At 45.6% G+C, this 20,910-nt stretch overlaps 1 protein-coding gene across 1 annotated transcript in view; it reads left to right on the top strand.

Moving 5' to 3' along the window:
• The window catches only part of FRAS1 (Fraser extracellular matrix complex subunit 1), a 109,201-nt gene that overhangs the window by 55,855 nt on the left and 32,436 nt on the right, over window positions 1-20,910 (top strand). The window contains exons 18-28 of the mRNA XM_066318472.1: window positions 1,163-1,303; window positions 2,566-2,709; window positions 8,760-8,912; window positions 10,497-10,643; window positions 13,506-13,652; window positions 14,287-14,427; window positions 14,516-14,656; window positions 14,876-15,019; window positions 15,376-15,646; window positions 16,953-17,037; window positions 18,741-19,055. Of these exons, the coding sequence (XP_066174569.1) occupies window positions 1,163-1,303; window positions 2,566-2,709; window positions 8,760-8,912; window positions 10,497-10,643; window positions 13,506-13,652; window positions 14,287-14,427; window positions 14,516-14,656; window positions 14,876-15,019; window positions 15,376-15,646; window positions 16,953-17,037; window positions 18,741-19,055 (1,829 nt within the window). The remainder of the gene's footprint in view (window positions 1-1,162; window positions 1,304-2,565; window positions 2,710-8,759; window positions 8,913-10,496; window positions 10,644-13,505; window positions 13,653-14,286; window positions 14,428-14,515; window positions 14,657-14,875; window positions 15,020-15,375; window positions 15,647-16,952; window positions 17,038-18,740; window positions 19,056-20,910) is intronic.

Here is a 20,910-nt window from a genome sequence, read left to right on the forward strand (position 1 = left end):
TGTTCCTTGGCAGTAATTGCTTTTCCTGGCTGAGTCCAGGTCATGGTGTAGAAACTGTGAGGGAATCCCTATATCCCTACCTCAAGTGGGTGAACAGGCCTGAGCAGAGCTCAGTGATGCACTGAATTATGTCATGGGCAAGAATCCCAGCACAGTCCCTCGTGGTATTGGGTCTGCTGTGTCAGGGGTGGATTAGAGAGGGAGTTTGATTTATTGTAGAAATTGATTTACTGTAGAGCATTCAAGATGGCAAACTGTGAGCTCTCACTGTAAAATACTCATGCAAGGTTTGTAAGCTCAACCTTTTGGAAAAAGCAAATCCACAGCATTGTGCAGAACAGAAGCATGTTCATATGTAGGGCAAAATGCTGGTTTTGTAGAGTCATAGAATGGCCTGGGCTGGGAGGGACCTTAAAGATCTCCCTGGCACCCAGCTAAGTGTAGTTGTATGAATTATTTTATTTCATTTAATGTTTTCTCTCCAGCCCTGTGTCTCATCTCCCCAGAGGTCTGTGTTCAACCTACATGGTGGAACTTGTGGCCTCCAGCCACTGCTCCAATAGATATGAGGTTTTTTGCTAGTAAGTTTATGTATTTATTTAATCAGATGGCTTAGTTGAAGATGGTTTGGTTTAGGGTCAGTTCCAGGAAAGAAGTGCAGTTTTTAACTGCACTCTTCCTTCTTGCCGGATCATCCTTGTGATGAGCATTTGCTTCAGGTGGCCAGCCCATCCACCTCTGTGGATATTCGCTGTAGAATGGCTGATGAAAACTGTGCAGTGATAGGAAGCCCTGCCTAGGGTAACTGCAGGGTGATAACAGAAGGTGATTTCAGCAGCTGGTAAGTTTGCAGAACCCCAGAGCTCTTCCAGAAAGCAACAGCATCACATGGCTTTGGGCAGCTCAGCTTTGCATTTCAGTAATGAACTGCGTGGGTGCAAAGAAATACTAAATATGCAGCTGTCTCTGCTTGCTCCTTATCTTCAGGAACTGCTCTCTACTTTGTACTCCTTTCTACCTCTCACAAGCAGAGGATCCTGTACAGGAAAACTGCCTTCCTGTCATCCTTGGGAAGAAAGCAATCTGGCCGTACTTTGAGGCAGTAAGAAGCAAAATAAGCCAGAATTAATTAGGCTTGTCCTTGTTTTTCTCTTCCCTGCAGAGTGCCACTCCTCCTGCGCAGGCTGCGTGGGGAATTCTTCCCAGGACTGCACGGCTTGCCCGGCTTCTCATGTGCTGCTGGAGGGCAGGTGCCTCCCCACGTGTCCTGAGGGGCTGTTCAGCCATGGGGATCACTGCTCCTGTGAGTGCACCTGCAGCTCGCCCTGCTGCGTCTCATTCCATGCACGTCCCGGGGTGCATTTATCAATGTGATTAGAGAGGCTGTCAGATTTTTATGAAGCTAGGGATAGTCCAATTTCAGGGAATGGAATCTCTTCCTAATAGGAGAGAGACGTACACTTGGAATTGTAAATGACACTCAGTTTTACTCCTCAGGACTGTTTCCCTGAAGGTATTTTGTACTTGATTTCAGGATAGTGTCCCTAGCTTGTGTGCTGTGGAAAAAGCTCTTTCATGGACAACACCGAAAAACAAAATGTTTTTATTAGGCAAAGCCTCAAACTTAGAGAGAAAGACCTTTTCTAAAGTCCATTGCTCTATTTATTCAATTTATTCAGACAAGGAACAGCTCTATAAATGGATTTATTTGGCAGGCCATTGTAAAGATTCATCAGTTCTGAGGTGTGCACTGCCACCTTAGAGCTGAGGTAGCTGCTGAGTGCTGCTTTACATGGTTTCAGGCTTATATAGATGCCTTAGAAACAAAATTTCAGTGTCAGGAAAGTGGCATCTTACAGGCTGTGTCCTTTTATTCATAAAGAGCTTGGAAAGTAGTTTTTAAAATTTTTTTACTGACGGTTAGCCGTAGTATTTTTATCTCCCTCAGATCTGTAGCATGGAAATCTGACATCTGTCTTTAAAGCTGGAAGGATACAAAAGCAGTCCATGAAATATTCTTGAGCACTCTTAAGCCACTTTCTCTGCCATGTCTTTGTTGAGCTTTCAGCAGACAGAATGGCTAATGAGCTGGCAGGGTATTCCTGCTTTAGAGGCTTCAGTTTGGGAGGGCTTGGTGGAGAAATCGTTCCTCAGTTTTCCCCTCATGCATATCAAGCTCCACAATGATGTTCATACAGTCCCAAGAGAAGTTTAATTTATCTCCCCTGTGCATGCCACTCAGGTTTCTTTATATGCACAAGCAGATGCTGCAAGGAGGAACACCAGGGCCAATCTCTCTCTCTTTTATATTGTGTGTAGAACTGTACCTTGATTAATGCAGGGAACAAGTCACATTTCTTAAACTGACAACCCATTCCTCATCTTGTTTATTCAAAATGAGGATGTAAGAGCCTCCCCAGCCACAACCCTGCAGGCCCTGGTGCCAGTAGACCATTTTAAGCCCGTGTTTTGTAGGAGTAAATGGTGGTGGGAGCTGGTGTTTCGGGAAGGGAGCGGAGAGGGTGTGCCAGGAGCATAACCAGGAGTGTTGATTTTCTTCCTCAGCCTGTCATCCATCCTGCAAGACATGTCATGGCCCTTCTGATTGGGAATGCTCAACCTGCCACCCCCATGCCACTCTGGATGGTGGGAAGTGCAGGACAGGCTGCAAGGAGGAGCAGTACCTCAACCTGGTGGGATATTGTGTGGGTGAGTAAGGGGAGCTGCTGAGGGGATAATCTGTCTGTGTCCTTAAACTGCTGCTTCACACTGCCAGGAAAGCTGCTTAGGTCCTGCTCAAACCTTCAGGAAAAAGAGTTAAGGTAAAATTTGTGATCCAAAGAAACAGTTTATGGGACCCTAAAGAAAAGCTGGCTCAGCTGTGTGCATTTTGGGGAGGTAATAGGATTTCTGGATGGGGTTATGCTGTGTGGGTGCTCAGTGCCTGCACTTAAGCCCATCATCTGAAACCACTGATTGCATTTATCTGTTTAAAAAGAAAAATCGCTTTTAATGCATCACACAGGCGCGTATAAATATATCATGGGAACTGGTCCAACAATTTCTGAGCTTTATCAAGGCATTTTTTTTTCTCTTTATCAAAAAAAGCTACGGTGTGTGTGGCTTAATCCAGGCTGAACAGCTCCAAATGAGATAAGGAATCCTAAGAAGAGGGGAAAATGCATTAGAAGTAATAAATATATCCATTGAGAGGCTATTGTTCTCAGTTTAATATGATTTCCCTTCACAGAGCTTTCCCTTTGCTTACATCTATGTAGTGGATGTGTTTTTATGAAAGACTTGTTTCTTTGCTCTCCACAGCCTCATTCTATGAACCATTTCTTCATCTTCCTTTTAAACAACAGTGACTGTTTTGTTTGCAGAGACAAAAAGAGCAGGGAAAGAAAGTGTGCAAGGAGTAGGAAAATATGCTAAGAGTACTGTACAGCTCCTCAGGAATTCAAGTTGGGGAATCAAGATGTTTTGTACAGTCAGAAAACTACAACCTGGAAATAATTCAGCATTTCAGTGTAAAGAGGTGTCTCCATCCTGTACAACTTCAGGGGATACATAATGTCCTGGCATGTCAGAGCTGTATTCACTTTATTTCTTCCACCTTATTTCCCCATTAATTTGAATTATGCTTCCTATGTAAGAAGTCCCATGGAAAAGTGACCTTCCCCTGTAAATTTCGTTGGGAAAACCTCGGTACCATTTATCATCAATCAGGACTTCTTCTGAGGAGGGTTTATTCTGCTGCTTTAATTATCTCTTTGTTTGGTGTCATGGACCAATTGTCCTGCTCCCAAATCCCAGTGATTGGGGAGATATCGCAGTGCTGGGCAGGAACTGGAAGCAGTGGGTTCCCTCAGGCAGTGTGGAGGGCATTCCTTGTGGCATGGGAACTGTCAGTGTCCAGATGTTTCTTTGTCTCACTGAAGCTGTGAGAACCCTTGCAGAGGAACATAACTGAGTTTTTTTTTGCCTTGACAAAAAAAAAAAAGTTGTGCTTTGGCCCCGGATCTGCAGTCTGAAGCATGTTGCTCTTTGTGCCAAATTTATGTCGGGCGTTTAAGCAAAGGATGTTTGTCACCAGTTCTCCTAGAGACAAAGAGCTCCACATCCAAGCTGTTAAATTTCACTCATTTTTCTCATTCAGCACTGATTGAAATGCTGAATTTGCCCTTGCAAGTTATTAACTATCGGTTAAAGAGCAGCTGTCCCATAAAAGAGAACGTTAAAACTCCTGACACTCTCATAAGATATGATTTGCATCAGAATCTAACAAAGCTTTTTCCTTGGCCTCCCAAAGCAATATATTTTTACAATTATCTTCCCATTTATCTTTGATTCCCCACCCTCCAGGCTGAATTGTGTTACGGCTTATAGGGCCTGCTGTGCATTATAGTCACCTGCCATAATTTATGGACCTGGAGGGGAAAATCTTTCACAGAAGCTGCAGAAAACCAACTGTCACTCCAAACCATTGCCTGGGAATTAATCATGTTATTGTGCATGTTACCTGAATGAGGATTGGAACATTTGCCTTGTTAATAGGAAAAAAAAAAAGGTCTTGTTTTCAGCAGTTAATCAAATAAGCATTTCACATTTAAGCAGAAGAAAGACAAACTGTCCTCAACTTCCAAAAAATCAATGAGTCTCTGAGCTCTGTTTTGGGCATGCAGAATTTGTGGCGATTCTTCCCTGAGAGTGCTCAATTGATTAATTTTTTTTAATAGCCCAAATGTATGTACAGAAATGCACTTGAGACTTTAGCCATCCCTTGTTGGATCTCACAGCTTCCATGGGTTTTGTTTCCCCAGTTCAAAAATACTCTGAGATTCCTACTCCCTCTTGTCCAACTCAACTTCAGCTTCAGGAAACTTTGTAATTGCCAGTCTAAAAATCCCAACCACTGCCAAAAGCCTTGTCCTGCTCATAAACCCCTGCCTTCACTCTTCTGATCGGAGATTTCCATGTTGATCTGGAAGCTTCCCTGTTATCTTTTCCTGACTGCATGGAAGGGCAATTAGACACATGTGGAGGGACTGGTGTGGAAGAAAACTGTGAACACCAACTGATACAGAATCCCTTGTAGTTTGATCTTAACTACAGCTGCATCCCCCAGCTGCAAGGAAATTTCCAGTCCCTGTGTTCCACAGACCCTTGCTTTTTAGGCTGTGTGCAGTTGGGAAAACGTTCAAAGCTAAACCAGAAGAGCTCACTCAGGAGGTGGCCTGTAACAAGTTTGCTGCCTTGCTCTTAAAATTCCAGAAGGGACACTCTGACAACAAGAAATATACTCAACTCCTTGTAAAATTAATGAGCTGTTGCTGTCTTTTTAGGGAGACATTGATATCATCACAGAGAGCTGGAGTTTCACTGAGCAGAGCAAGAGGGGCTTAGCTCTACTTACTCCCTGGCGTGCAGCCTCCCACAGAATCAGTAGCTGAGCTGCTGGAGGTGGAGAAATCCTTTCCCTGCTTTGGTCTGGGCTCCTTTGTGCCAGGCACCATCCAGCTGCATCTCCCACCTCACACTGCCTAGGGAAGCTCTTACACAGGAGACAGGCAGATCCCTGCAAACTAGGTTGCACTTCACCAGGAATTCACTTTGCTTGTTTGAGCGACGGATTCACTTTCAGGTCTCGGAAAAGAAAAACAAGAAGAACATTCCAACAACCAAAACGAGCCAAAAATCCTGATCAGTGTTGTATATCCTTTTAAACCAACCACACCAACTTGCTTTCTGGATTTACTGTAAGACCAGAGACGTTTTTCGCGTTGAGGTGCCTATAAAGTGTATGGTGTTTTCAGTGCTGATTTTAAGTTGTAAACCTCTGTTGTAAACCTCAGCTCCCACCTTAGAGCAAAGCACAAAACTTGCATCAGGAAATACTTTCCTGGACAGCCCCTAAGAGGGGTGATGTGTTTAAACAATACGAGCAGGTGATTGCTTAGCAAATGGTGGAGCTGAGAGGCAGAAATGCTACTGGTTTCCTTTGTGAGCATTCACAAACACTTCAGGAGATGGTTTTGTCTCCCCAACAGCCTCTTTTGTCTTAGAACAATTTGTAACAGATAATTTCCATATAGGAAGGGCACCATTTTCTTGTTTTATTTGCTAAGAGAAAGCCAAAGAGGGTGTGGAAGTCAAGTAACTCTGGAAATCCGTTTACAATGAATTACTTTACAATGAAAGTAGCTTTATAGGAAGAGTGATAGGGAGGGTGATGGGGGTGATTTTTGCATAGAGGTGAAGAAGGAGGAAATCAGAGCCAGCTGGAAGAGGAGCAAGAAAACATTTTGCTTGGAGAGTAGGAGGAAAGTCAGCAGGCTCAGAAAGATAAGGAGGGAGGCATTGGGACTACAAGCAAAGTGGTGACAGACTTCCTAAGAATCCAGTTTGCATACTGGCAGGGGTCAGAGGGAATTAACTAACTGGTGTTGCACTGACCTGCAACCAGCTGGGGATGTGAAGGCTCCAGAAAACCCAAAACCCACAGGTTGTAATGTGCCCACTGGCCGAGCTGGAGGGAGGATAGGGAGAAGGCAGAAGCAGGAAACAAGCAGGGCTGTGGGATGTTACTGAGAAGCACAAGGAAAACATCCCCCTTCTGTTAGTCCTTGCTTCAAAGGCAGCCTGCTGTGAAAAAGTGAAATCATCTGTCCCTAAACAAAGCACATCAGTTCTTCCCTCACTCTCTTGCTTGCTCCCCAATGTCCCTCAAATTCACTGCAGCGTCAGCCCTGGGTTTTTTGGTGGTGCTGTGTGCGCTTTGATCTCCAGGCTTGCAAAGGAACAAGAGAGTGATGGGGCTGATTCATCCTAAAACAGTAACTGAGAAAACTCTTTCTACTCAGAGGAGTGAAAACAGAGGCCTGTGAAGAGAAAGCTCTGCTGCAGCAGCACAGAGTTTTGTAGATACTTAGGTTTTTAAATGTTAGTTTGGGAAAATGTAGGTTTTTTACTGCAGATACTGACTGTTTGGATACCCTACATTTTCTCAGCCTCATTTTCATGCTCCATTTATGAAACCTTTTGACCAGATTTGTTTCTCATTTGTGGCTCCAGCAAGAGTTTCAACTGGAGGAGTATTATTTTAGCAGTAAGGAGGGTCAACGTATTACCAGGTAAATGTGGAAGTACAAAAAAGCAATTTGATTTATGGTAGCTTTACTGGTTATAAGTGCATAAAACTCATCACCCCACCTCCAGCCCATACAAATTACAGGTACTCAAGACCTCTTGGATGATCTCATAATCCTTGCTGCCTAAGGTGGGCTGCATGTGATCCTTTCTGGCTCCAGGGCCTCCAGAGAGAGGGCAGGTCTGTCCATTCTGCTGCAGTGTAGGTTTGGGATCTTTGGCTGTGAAGATTCATGGGATTTATGCCTTGGGTATGGAGTTGTTCTCCTGCGCAGTGGGAAGCTGCAGAACTGTAACCCCTGTGAGCTGTAAGCCCCCTGAGGAGGCTCTGAGGTTGGTCACTGAGGTGGGGAAAATCACCTGTGCTGCCTCTCTTTTATCTGAGGCACGGAGTCTCTTCCTGCACACCTCTACCTACCCCAACTCTGGCTGGTAATTTCACAGCTCCAAGGCTGAGAGCACGGGGCAGAAACTCAACGGGTTCTACACCCTGTAAAAGCAGGAGGTGAAGGAGGCAGCTCTCTAAGAAGCCTGGATCCCTGCCTGCAGTCAGGACTGGATCAATTTCTGAGCTGCTTCTGGGCTTTTGCAGCAGTGTTTGGTAGGAATCACCTGTGTGTCACCTGCAGGAGACGTCAGCTGGGGCCAGGCTCCAGTCACTGCCATGCTCCTGCAGCCATGGATGCAGAATTCCTCTAGGCTCCCATGTGAACCTGTCTTCAGCTTGTAAATTTAGATTGCCTGACAATCTGTAGTAATGCTGTCACAAGAGACAAAAGACAGAAAGGTGAACCTGCAGCAGAAATCTGACAAGAGGCCAGGTACTCAAATCAAGCCTCATTGTTACATATCTTTCAAGACAGTTGTCATTTCCTTTATAATTTTCTCAATTACCATAATGAGGATTAATTTGGCTTCCAGGTTGCCTTACACTGCACCTTTGTGCACACAAAAGGCTTGTTGTCAAACCTTTTGAAGCACCTAAGTTCAGGCAGAGGTCAGGAGACACAAGCTTGTGTTCTGCTAGCAAAAAATGGAAAAAAGGAAAAGGTTTTGAGGCACTTTGATGCCACTCTTGGCCTGGCTTTGAGGGCTGCTGTGGCAGTTTCAGGGTATGGATGTCTTATTTGTGTGGGAAAATGTGAACAGCAGGAACTACAGGAGAAGGTCATACAGCTGGTACGGGTTCTGCTCCTCGTTTTTCCATGGTGGGAGCAGAGGGAGGTGAGTGCCTGAGGTGAGCTCCTCTGAGGCCTCCAGAGGAGCTAAAGAGAAACCTGTAGGCAGAGGCACTCAGAATCACAGAAAGGTCTTGAGAAGCAAAGGGCTTTGAGTTGGCTTTGTGCAAAGCTTTTCCAAGCTCACTTAAGGATGGGAAAGAGGATGCTTGAATGGGGCAGGAGAGATGCAGAAGGAAAGTGAAAATGTTGTGGTGCTCAGGAAGAGCACAAGATGAGGAGGCAAGAGGAAAGGAATGCTCCTTGGATACAGAAGTTTCAATTAGCAGGACTTTCTCTCAAGGTTCCATCCCTTATGCCCTCCTGGAGTCCTCAGCTAAGCTCTGTGCTGTCCCTCTGTGCTCAGTGTCCCTTGTTCTCTGCTCTCTCCAGACTGCCACCCCCTGTGCCAGCAGTGCGTGGCCAACCTGCGGGACACCGGCAGCGTGTGCCTGAAGTGCCAGAACGGCCGTCACCTGCTCCTGGGGGATCACTGCCTGCCCGACTGTCCTCCAGGACACTACGCCCACAACGGTGCCTGCAACAGTGAGTGCTCCCTACACACACCTCCACAGCTGCAAGGAACTGCCCAGATCCTTGGGAGAAGTTCCATGGAATGGTTCCTGTTTAGCAGAGAAGCTTTGTCCAGCTGGCAGGACACCGCACTTGAGCAGTTTTGGTTTTTTTCTTGCTGGAAGGAGTTTCTCAGGATATTTTGCAGCCTGAGATGGAACATCACCCTAACTAAGTTCTGTTACTGAGGCTTGTCTTACTACAGTAGTGGCCCAGAAGGTGATGGCTTGTAGCAGCTCCTGAAACAGAAAGGCAATTTTATTCAGGTTTTAAGGCTGCACCCGTGGCACATTTTATTTTCTAACGTGTCCCTGCATCTCCTCCACTTCTACAACAGTCGTTGATCTGTTTTCATATTCCAGACATTGTCTGAGCTGCTTTATACTCCCTGGGCTCTTAAAAAGAAGCAGATTCCTCTTCTTGTTCTGTTGCTGACAGAGACGTAGCTCAAAGCTGAGCAAAGGGTGTTGCACCTTATTTCAGAGAAAGGAACCAAGACCAAAAATTCAGGACAATGTAGATGCTCCTTTCGCAAGAAGTAGCATTTCCTAATCTAGTTTAGGGTGGGTAATATTTCAAAGCTTCTCTTGAGCATTCTGGGAGCTGTTTATTTACCTGGTTTTGCCAAATGAGATCTCAGAGCTATGAAACATATTCTATGTCACTTGACTGGAAAGGCCCCTGAGAGAGAGAGAGAGGTTTTGCCTTCCTGGAAATGTAAGCCTAGGGATAACATTTCTTCCCTTTGGTTTAAAGATTTCATTTAAAAGGAGATGTGCATTTTTCAGACTATGTCAAAACTCATAGGACATTTGGTTCTGGCTTTTAAAATCCCCAGCACCAGCACAGCTCAGCATGGTCACTTCTGATTCTTTTGCCCACTCTCACTCATGATTAATTTTACATCTATCATGACAGGTGTAATGATGGCATCAGTCTTTAGGTAACGGCCTGTCAAGAAGTAAAACAGACTAATAATAATTTTGTATGTAGCCTCTCTGGAGAAGGTAACAGGGTACATTGGCCTCAGCCACAGTGATATTTTAAATCTCTTCAGTCAGACTAAGAAACAAGCCTGAAAAGTCATGAGGGAAATGGGGAGAGGGTGCATGGAGATAGTCTGGTCTCCGTCAGTGCCATTCCTGCTGAAGGGATGGATGTGAATCCTCAGGGAAGGGTGGAACTGTCAAAACAGCACTAGATGGTTCCTACACAGACAAAGAGGATTTAACCTGAAGCTAACTGGGAGAAAGCATGCGAGGGAGGTATGTGCTAACCCTTTTTTCACTCTTTTCTGTTAGACAGGTCCTGGCCAGATCTTGTAAGGGCTTTTCTTAAGAAGGGAAGGTTGAAGAGAAGAGGGTAAAAGAGAAAGAAGGGAGAGGATCCTTTCTTGGGCAGGAGGCACTGTGCACCACTGAGGGCCTAGACTTGGCAGGAACTTTTGGTGCTCACAGTCTCTCAGTCTCTGAGAGCGTTTCTGCTGAAGCTTGTGAAAGGTGCCCTGAGACCTCCTTCTCCTTGAACAGAAACACTGGTTTTTTGCTGTCCCTGCAGGGTGCCACCCTTCGTGTAAAACCTGCACTGGCGAGGGCCCCTTCTCCTGTTCCTCCTGCAACGCCAGCCTGGTCCTGTCCCACACGGGCGCGTGTGCTCCGCTCTGCTCCCTGGGATACTACAGGGACGACAGGCAGACCTGCAGACGTGAGTGCCTCTGCCCTAGCCACCACTCCCATCCACAATGCATTTACCAACCTGTCTTTTCTTGTTCCTTTGCTCACTGTTCCTGTTGCTTGGGAAAGAAAGGTTTCAAGTGCCTAAAACCACGATATGAGCTGACAGAGGTGATGAGCTGCCTCAGGAGCAGAGCCTACAGCAGGGTTGAAATTTGAAAACAGTTGTAGTTTTGTTATTGATCTCAAAGACAAGAGGCTTTGTGTCCTGCTGTAAAAATCTGCAGGAGCATCTGTGCAGGTTTCCCTGTGATGGATTCTGGAACTTGATGAAAACTTGGCAAGTTGAGACCAGTTTTGATCAATCCTTACTAAGGCTAACCCCCTCCCCACTGCACTACTTGCCAGTACATGCCATGGAAACTGCACTGTGGCATTTATGTCCATTTCTCCTCATGTGAAACTCCAGGAGAAACAAGGTACAGCTTGGTAGATACACACCTGAGCTGACTGTAATGATCTGATAATAAGTTATGTTTTATCCTACTCTTGCTATCCTTTGTGAATCTCCCAGGGCTTCTCTTTTCCTTTATTGTTTTGTGTTCACTCTGGCCCTGGGTTATTCCTCTCATAATTACTGGGCTTGATGCAAAATGTTGTGGTCCAAAGACACAAAAACAAGGGAAAAAGCCCTGCTTGAATTATCCCACTATAATACACACACCTGAAAATGAATGAATACTGTAGTGGTTTGCTCACTGTGAACCTGAACACTTAGATTAGGGAAGTCCCATGTTACCTTGATTTAAATTCTCCGAATTTATCATAAAATAACTCTGTTGCACTGAGTCCAGGTATTGGTATCATCCTACCTAGACCCAGTATTGTCACTGATGAGGTCCTGTAGGAGGAAACCAATGTGGTTGTCAGCTTTACCTGCCTTTTGTTGGAATAGATGGTTCTCCTGAAACTATTATTTCTGTCTGATCAGCAGAAGTGAAGACACCTTACGTAAGTTCAGGGAAATAGCTGGAAGGACTTGTACCATTCTTCTGCTGTGAAAAAAAACCCGGGCTATTCAATAATAATAAAAAAGGAAAGTAATAAAAAAAAGGAATTTAAAAAAAAAGGATTCTTGCTGTTCTGGCTGGTTTCCTACAAGCTCAACAAAATACTCAAGTTTTCCCCTGCAGTAGGGATTCTCTTATTGCTTGCTGCACCAGAATATCTCCCTTCCTAATTAACATGCCCCTTTCTAATGAAAGCTTTCCTGTCAGTAGCTCCTGCCTCAGGATATCGAGGTAGACCAGGAATGTTCCTGAGGCCTACACCCTTCCTGAATTTGGTTCAGGGGCTCAACTGCAAATAGATTTTTTTTTTTTTTTTTTTTGCAAGCCAATTCAGCTACTCTAATCTCCTTATTGCAAATGGCTTTTTAAGAAGTGTTTGTAATCCTTGGAGCAGGAGGCTCAAGGCCAAGTGTGTTGGATTTTTGTCATTCCAAGTGTCACTTGTGCCTTTTCAAGTGCTGCTGATAAGCCACAGAGATACAAATTGTCCCAGGCTGCTGGGAAGCTGCCACTTCGAGGGACTGAAGATTGTTTAATCGGAGGTTGGCTGTTAGGCTGAGAAAATCTGGTCTCTCTTCAACGTTTGTTTTAGTCTCTTTGCACTTTTGAGGAACTGGGGTTGGAATGAGGTTCAGAGAGATGCTGAGTGCACATATAGGCTCTGGGAGATGTTTTTATACTCAGTGGCATCCTGGCCCAGGAGCAGCAAGGAGCTTAACAAGTCCTTCATGGGCTTAAAAATGCAGATACAGAGCCGTGCTGATAAAACAAGCAGACAGGTTTGCTTCCAGATACGGTTTTTGCTTACTGTTCTGGCATGCCTCCATAGGTAGCCTGATTTCCATGGATTTAGACTTCATGTGGAATGTTTCACTGTGTTTTTAATAGTTGGCTCTTGGAAGCACTTTAGAAAGTGATATTTTTTCATGTAGTATTCTTAAGTGAAGAAAAATCAGAAGAAAAAGCAGTGGCACCAGACCACCTAAAAGCAGCTGCTTGATTCTTTAGGTAAACATTTTGCTAGAAATAATTTGTACATCAATAAAATGCAGACATTCTGTGACATTTTTTAGAGGAGCTAAAACAAGGAACTGTTTCGAAAAACACTGTGGTTTTGCTTCAGTGACAGCGACATGGGTATTTTCAAATTTACTTTGGTATTTGGAGGATTTTTGGTTATAAAAGTGTGTTTTGAATTAACATCACCCAAACTGTTAGTACAGCCTCCTGCGAAGTTTAGTTCCTGGACATCAAAGAGGTGAGTTGAAATATTCTGAACCTCTGGACTTTGATCCTAGATTCAGTAAATCCCTGAATTTTTTTTTCCTGGAATCTTTATTGCTCCCTGCAGCTCCAGAATTTCACACTGTGTGCAGATAAAAAGGTGGAAACATTAGGTGAAATTAAATGGGCCTTTGGTCCCACCAAGAATTGCAGCAGTCTACTCTGCTCTCCAAATTTCTGTGTTTCTGGGTAAAGAGTGGTATGAAATGCAGGTTGCACAAGGGAAATTAAAAAAAAAAAAAAACCAGAGACAGGGAAAGCTCTTATTTTGGGGATTTGGATTCAGGGTCAACGTTCTACCCTGACCAGTCCTGAGGAGAGGAAGAGGCAGCGTGAGGGGACATTCCAGCCTATTCCAGGTGGAAAGACGCTCTTTACATTTTGGAGAAAGCAAAAAAGAACATGACGAGCAAAAACTCCAAGGTCTCCATAGAGGACAAGAGGAGCAGCAAGGCTGCAGGGTGACACCATTTTTAGTGGTGCAGTCGGCTAGTGCTAGTGCATCAGGAATGACACTGATTTTCCCTCTCCTTCCACAGCTTGCAGCAGCCAGTGCCGGAGCTGTGACTCAGCCACCAGCTGCACATCGTGCAGGGATGCAGCCAAGGTCCTGCTCTTTGGGGAGTGCCAGTACGAGAGCTGTGCTCAGCAGTATTACCTGGATTTTTCTAGCAGGACTTGCAGAGGTGAAAAATACCTGCCTGGTTTCAAGGGGGAAAAAAAGGAAAGAAATAAAGATAAATACAAGTGCCTTGGCTAAGAATCCGTTAGATGGCAGCAGGAGCTGTGCAGGTGGCCTGTTTTAGAAAGGGTGTAGGAAGGGGAAAATGGTTCAGTGACAGGTTGCTTGCCAGGTTTCTGCAGGTTTTTTTTTTGCTTTTTGGGCAGCCTGCTGTCACATACTTGAGCCTTTCAGTGGAACAAGATTATTGCAAACTGCTCTCTTGTAAATGATTTTGTAACTGAGCCAGCAAAGTTTTCAGGGGTCAGGTCCAGCAATTCATTTAGTCACGGGTCAGCTGATAACAAGTGAGCTTGCCAGGATAAGTCTCTTTTAGGGGGCTTATCTGTCCTCCTGTACTTACCTGTCTCCCTCTCTGTCTTATTAAATCCTGCATCACTGGATGGCTGCAGAAACAGCAGTTTGGAGTGATTTAAAAGACACATAACTTGCAAGATTTCCAGAACTCCCCAGCAGAGTGTTCCATAATGAAAATAAGTGATGTTTTCCCACAGCTTGCAGACCCCAAGTGCTAAGCCCTTGTGCAGGGTGAGCACCCCAGAAAGGCCTGCCCTGAACTGATCTGTGTTTTCTTCCAGAGTGTGACTGGAGCTGTAATGCCTGCAAAGGTCCCCAAAGGACTGACTGCCTGCAGTGCATGGAAGGCCACGTTCTCCACCAAGGAGCTTGTGTGGAAGAGTGCCCTCCAGCTTTCTACCAAGAATCAGACTCATGCCAGAGTGAGTTTTTCCGGAGCATTACATTCAACGTGTTTCCCTGCTTGTCTCCCAAGAGCTGCCCAGCTGAACTCTGCCTGTGTCTCTTTAGGGTGTGATCAGCCCTGCCTTCAGTGCCACCAAGCAGACAAGTGCAGCCTTTGCCCAGCCCCATTCTTCCTCCTGGGAAGCCTCTGTGTTCCTAAATGTGGGCAGAGATACTACGCAGACGAGGCACGGCACGAATGCACAGGTGAGCACAGCGAGCTCGATGCAGGGACAGTGGGCAAATGAGGAAGGAACTTCTTGCCAACTTCTCTCATAACTCTTTGCTCACTGTCTTGACTCTCCTTCTCAGGTAGGTAAGACACATAGTGGTGCTTCTGCTCTGTCCCTGGGGACAGCTCTGCATACCGGTGGCTGCACTGGTTTTGCAGTGTCTCAGTGGGGTTGTGCTTTCCATCTGATGCAGCTTGTCCTCCTGGATGCCTGGAGTGTGACAGTGGCAGCCTGTGCCACCTCTGTGATAGCACCACATTTCTGAAGAATAAGATCTGTGTTTCTGCCTGTGGCCAGGGTTTCTATGGCAATACACGGACCAGAGAGTGTGAAGAAGGTGAGTGTCTCTCAAGAGACAGCACCATTTATCATCAGTGTAAAACCAGTGACAAAATTATCTTGGGGGAAATCCCTTCCTGAATGAAGTTTAGTGGTTACTTATCCATTCTTTATTCTAAATTAAGATTTACTAGTGTGTCTGCAGGGCAAGCCAGAGAGTATTGGCTTTCAATCCCGTGGTGGGGAAAGCGAGGCAGGAAGTGATTTGCCCGAGTCATGGTGGGGATTGGGATGGATTGCAGTCCACCTGGGTCAGGAACAAAGGGGGCACCCAAAAAATAGTGGTGACAGGCATCATGCCAACACAGCCCACGGTGATTCCTGCAGTAACACTTCTCTCTTCTTTCCCTACAGCCAGCAGGCATCCCTTGAGCTCCCATGTGAGCAGCACCCTGACGGTGGGGATTGGCGGGTTGCAGCCGCTAGACCTGTCCTTGCTGGGTGTGTGTGATCCGGCCGGGGCCTCGGGCCAGCTGCTGTTCCACGTGGACAGCATTCCCTCCACCGGCCGGCTGGTGATGCTGCTGGGCGGGCAGGAGGTGCTGCTAGGCCACGGCCACGGCTTCAGCTGCAGGGACGTGCGGGAGAGGAGGGTGCGCTTGGTGCACGGCAAAGAGGAGCCCAGGTGACCGGGGAAAAGCTTGTTTTCTGAGCTCTTGCCTCACAAAAAATGGTTGTATCTTGAGAACAGGTGTTTCCTTCTTCCTTGGAAGAATTCCTCCGGGGAGGCACGCTTCCCACTGCTGCTAAATCAACTTCCAGCATACTTACAGTGTACCACGGTGTAACTGGGGGCACCAGACTTCTCAGTTCGTGGTAGAAGAGGTCACTGTGACCCAACTCCCAAACCTTCTGTGCTTTTGGGGTGCAGGTATCTTCACGATACTCAGCTGAGAGTTAAAACTGGCACATTAGTCTGATTGTTACCACAGTTTCTTGGTATTGTTAGGAGGATGTTCAGGTGATGTCACTGCTTTGCTCTCTGGCATAGTTTGCCTTCAGCCATTCCTTGTTTGCCTCCAGTATGAGCTCTGTTAGTATCCTGGAATAATTAGTGGTGATTAGCTGGCAAAGGTCACACTGCAAGGATGTTGCAAGGCAGCGGAGTTTTCCTGCAGCCAGACAATGAGGCAGCCATGCTGCCAAATTTCACACCTGATTTGCATCACCATAAAGCCTTTGGCACCGGAGTTACATCAGTGGAACCGTTGTAAATTTCTGGCTGTATAAATCAGGGAGCTTTTAGATCTAAATAAGATCTGAAGATGACTTTCAGGGTGTCCTGATGCCAAGGGTTAGCTGGTGTTCACCAGACTTCAGGCATATGTACTTGTATCCTGCTTTTTTTTTTTTTTTTTTTCAGTCTACCTGGTAGTCACCGTGAAATATCAGCATCTTGTCTTGAGAAACAAAGCTACTTTTTTACTAAATACTACTCTAGTTATTATTTATACTGTTACTTGAAACTTCGAGGTGTTTGGGTGGCATCACTGAAAGCTCTATTTATTATTTATACTGTTATTTGAAACTTTGAGGTGTTTGGGTGGCATCACTGAAAAGTAAATGGGAGGGAAAAATCCTGGCAAGTCCTGAAGCCAGATAAGTGATGTTTTCCTTTAGCAGCCAGTGGCTGACATTTAGAATTGGCACTTTATCTTGGGGATGCCATCCAGTGTGGATAATGTTACTTAAAGGGAGATGAGGGTATATTATTGCACAGCTAAAGGTGTTTTATTACCTTTTGTGACTGTCGTGAATCTTCAGGAAAAAATACTATAAAAACATAATTGGAGAAAACTTGAGCTAAAGCTTCTGTCACTGAGCCTGTCATTTTTGCTGGATGTATAATGTGCTTATCATTTTTGAGTCCACGAAGAATACTTCATTAATTTGTATTATCCTGTATTTTGGCTTGCTGGGGACCTGTTTAGGAGAGGACAGTTTTCCTTGAAGGTCAGTGATCAACAGTCATTCTCCCACCTTGAAGTGATCAACATTCAAGCCTTCTCAACACAGGTAACAAAGCCTGGAAACAACCACAAATTTTGTACTGTCTGAAGCCCTGGTTTCTTGCAGGGATAACAAAGAAGATGGGCAGAACTTGAGCAGGGATTCAGATCAGGCAAATTGGACTCAACTCTCCCTTAGGGATGGCAGCCAAGAGTCACATGGAGGAAGGGGACTTGGGGAATTGACTGGAGAAGTTGGCCTGTGTCATTTTGCTTGTGTAGGGAGTTGCAGCTGTGCAATCATAGAGCAATTATCAGTGAGGGCTAAGGAATCCCTACTGCTCCAATTATCCTTTGGATCTGCTGATGCTCCAGTTCTTGATCCTCTTGCTGCAGGTCAATTGGGCCAGCATTGATCCTGATGGCAGGAAAACTTCGACACTCAGGTTCAATGCTCTGTTCAGGAGAGCTGGGAATTAAATCAGCATGAGCTATTGAAATTGTGTCTCTTAAACTTCTCATCACTTCTGGGCCTGGGCAAGGTGATGGTACTGCCAAGTGTCCGTGTCTCCTGTATTACTGTTATTTAACATCTGTGGCACAATAGATGGGTCTCACCCCAGAGGGGGCACAGGCACCTGAATGGGTTTCAGGTTTCCAGGGAGGCTTTGCAGCTTGCACTGAGCTTTTTCCAGTGTGGAAAGCTCGATCAGAAGTTGTGACAACTTGGCATATCCTTACAAATAAGAGACCTTAAAGTGCAAAAGAGAATCTGCTATTCTTAAGGTCCATTTACATCCTCAGAAGGGCACCAAATGACTGGACAGAACTTCTGGTGCTGGCTCCTTCCTGCCTACAAGCCTGGCTCAGGCTCCACCCTCACCATGAGTAATTTATATTCCGTATTAGTCATTCCCATAACCTCTGGAAATTAGAAGCGCTCTAGTTTGTCCTTTAAGAATAAGACAAACTGTGAGTTTTGATCCTGCCGTGTGTATATTGATTCTGGCTGGTGCTGAGATCTTGGCTCAGCCTAATCTCTCGTTTACCTCAGTAGGACATTCACCTAAGTAAGAGCTGCAGTCACTGCCCCAGAATACGTAAGTGAGGTTTAATGACAGGAATTTTGCCTATTGATCCCTAATAACCCTGGAAGTCATGCTCAGGTGAGGTGGCAGCAGTTGGCTCCCTGATGGATGTTCCCAGGGCTTTGACTTTGTCTCTGTGGGACTGCCTCCCTCCCGAGGCAGTGCATTACCCATGGCAAATGATGTTTATTGGGATCAATAGAGACTGCAGATTGAAACTTTCTTCATGACAAAGAGCTGGAGAACTAATTTAAACCAGCAGAAATATGGCCTCTAGCAGATCTTTGGTATAAGTTGAGTAAGGCTGTGGAGAGTATTGGAAATGAAATAAATACTAATGATGAAGGCAGCCAGTTTTGCTGTCATCTCAAAAGGCTAATGAGGATCAGCTAGAGTCAGATGCCTTCTATATAAAAGTTTTAAGTTTTTTGCCTTTCCTAAGCCTAATGTGTTATTAGAATCTTCTTTTAATGGGACTAATTCAATTTAAATGCTAAATATTATTAGATCTGCCCATTGGGGGAAAAGGTGTGGAGAGTCATTCTCTGCTGCTAAGAAATAGGAGATTTCCAGGGATGAAGTGAGCTGATAATCCTCATCCCCAAACTTTTAATTCCAGCCTTCGATCATGATCCAATCTCCCAGGTTCAGCAGACACCCGAGAGCTGCTTTTGTGTTCCAGGCCCCCTACGTGTTCAGGAACGAGCCCCTCCTTGTCGGCCAGGGGGAAACTGGGACAATATCGGAGCTGGTGCTTGGCGTGGGGGACAGTGACAATCCTCAGGACGTGGTGCTGATGGTTTTGGAACCTCCACGCCACGGGAGGCTGCTCGGGCCCCCTGGGGACCCTGCCACCTTCCACCTGGGTGACCTGGCAGGTGGACGGCTGCACTACGCCCACGACGGCTCCGACAGCCGACAGGACACGGTGCTCCTGCAAGTGAGCGATGGGTACCACTTCCAGAACGTCCTGCTCCACATCAGGATTGCCCCCAAGGTATGTGCCGGCACACAAACCCTGGCAGGCACATTGAGAGTCTGGAGAAGTGCCGCTCTGTCCCTGAGGTGTCACTAGTCCTGAGTAACCAACCTGTGAAAGTAGTGGATTGATTGGGTTTTGGAGGTCACCCAGATTTTTGGTTTGCAACAGCTCAAATTGTGCAGGTTTGACGATTCAAAGTCCATAGCTGTTTGATAAAAAGTAATAAACTGTAATAAAACACAAGGAGAAAGCACCAAAGATTTCTTCATTCCTTATTAATGTGAAAGAGTAACAAAGAGTAGAGCTGTCATTAGAGCTGTCAGTAGAGAAGGTCACAGTTTGCAGTCTTTTAAGTAGAGATCTGACACAGTGTCTTCAAGTTCCACCCCTTGGCAAGGAGTTAGGAGGAGGTCACATTGCCCCTCTTTTGCCCTCTCTGCTGTGTTAGATGTCTTTCACAGCAGCTTGGGCAGGACAGTTTGAAGGGAGCTTTGCAAGCACTCCATGCGTCCACGGAGTTCTGCACACAGAGGCACTGAGCCCGTTTGGACCCTGCAGGTTCTCCTAAAGCTACGGTAGTAATTAATGGTAATTAGTGCCGTGGCTCACACAGCAGTCTGGGGATGAAACAGAAATTGCTTTCAAGGCTGGTGCTGGTATTAGGCTCCTGGAATAAGAGGAGCTCTGCCTGTGGTTTCTTCACCCAGATCACTTCCATGGCCCTAAGGAGCCTAAATAGGGTTACAAGGACTGTGAAAATGTGTGGACACCATTCTGCATTCTTTGTCAAACCTTTTTTTTTTCTCCCACTGTTGATTAAACAGGTTCTTGTAAATGCCAGTGAGGGTGAATTGCTGAGAGTAGTTTCTTTTATTATCCTGTTTTGTGTTCCCTTGTCTCTCCTTATCGTTCCACATTTCCCTGTGCAGCACTTGGCTACAGAGGAGACTGAAGGTGGTGATAGAGGTGAGAGCAGTGCAGCTTTTAGGGCTTTTCTCTACAAGTCCCTTTGGTTGCTAATGGCTGCTTTCCCCATCAAGACCCTTTGCTGGAACTGTTGCAGTCTGAACAGGGACATGGAAGCCTTTCTTTTCTGAGAGGCCAGAGGGAACACAGAAAAAAAAAGGCAAAAGATGTTTATTTTAGGCGTACTCCAGACCTCTAGAGATCCAGCTAAGGGAAGTCTCCAAGGTATTTGCAAGGCAGCTGACCTTGCCCTGCCTGGGAGCAGGTAGCTGAAGCACAGACCAGGGAGCTTGTGTGCCTCCCTGAGCTCTCTGGAAACACTTTTACTGTGCTGTGAATTCATTCATGTTAAATATATTTTTAAAATAGATTACCAAGCAAAAAGAGTCATCTCATGCGTCTGTTCTTATTAACAAGCAGCATCACAGCCATGTGGGAAAGGTATCACAATGTGCTGGACGGGTTTGATGTGGCAGTGAAGGAACATCCAGTCATTTAGTGACCTAAAAGCTGAAGGTTTCTGAGTTTATAACAAACACACATTTTAAATGCAGTACAGATTAGGTGGGTGCATGGCAGACGTGCCACAAAGGAGGTCAGAAATTGGTTGGAAATCATTCTGTTATGTGGTTCCTTTTCACAAACATCTTCTTAGCTCTCTCTCTTGTCTCTGTGGCAGACCCAGAAGAACACAGCAATGAGTAATTTATCAGTTTGGGGGCTGATTATGTGGAGTAGTAAATGAGGAGGAAGGTGATCCCTTAGATGGAGCAGTCAGGATTTTGACTGATCACACAGGTCAAGGTGAACTGCAGCCACAGACAATTTCAAGGTGAATGTGCAGAAACCCAGAAAAGAAGTCACATTTGCAGCAGCTGGGGTTATAAGAAAGAACCGTGGCATG

Source organism: Sylvia atricapilla, chromosome 4, assembly GCF_009819655.1.
Source record: "Sylvia atricapilla isolate bSylAtr1 chromosome 4, bSylAtr1.pri, whole genome shotgun sequence".
In the NCBI taxonomy this organism is placed as follows: domain Eukaryota; kingdom Metazoa; phylum Chordata; class Aves; order Passeriformes; family Sylviidae; genus Sylvia; species Sylvia atricapilla.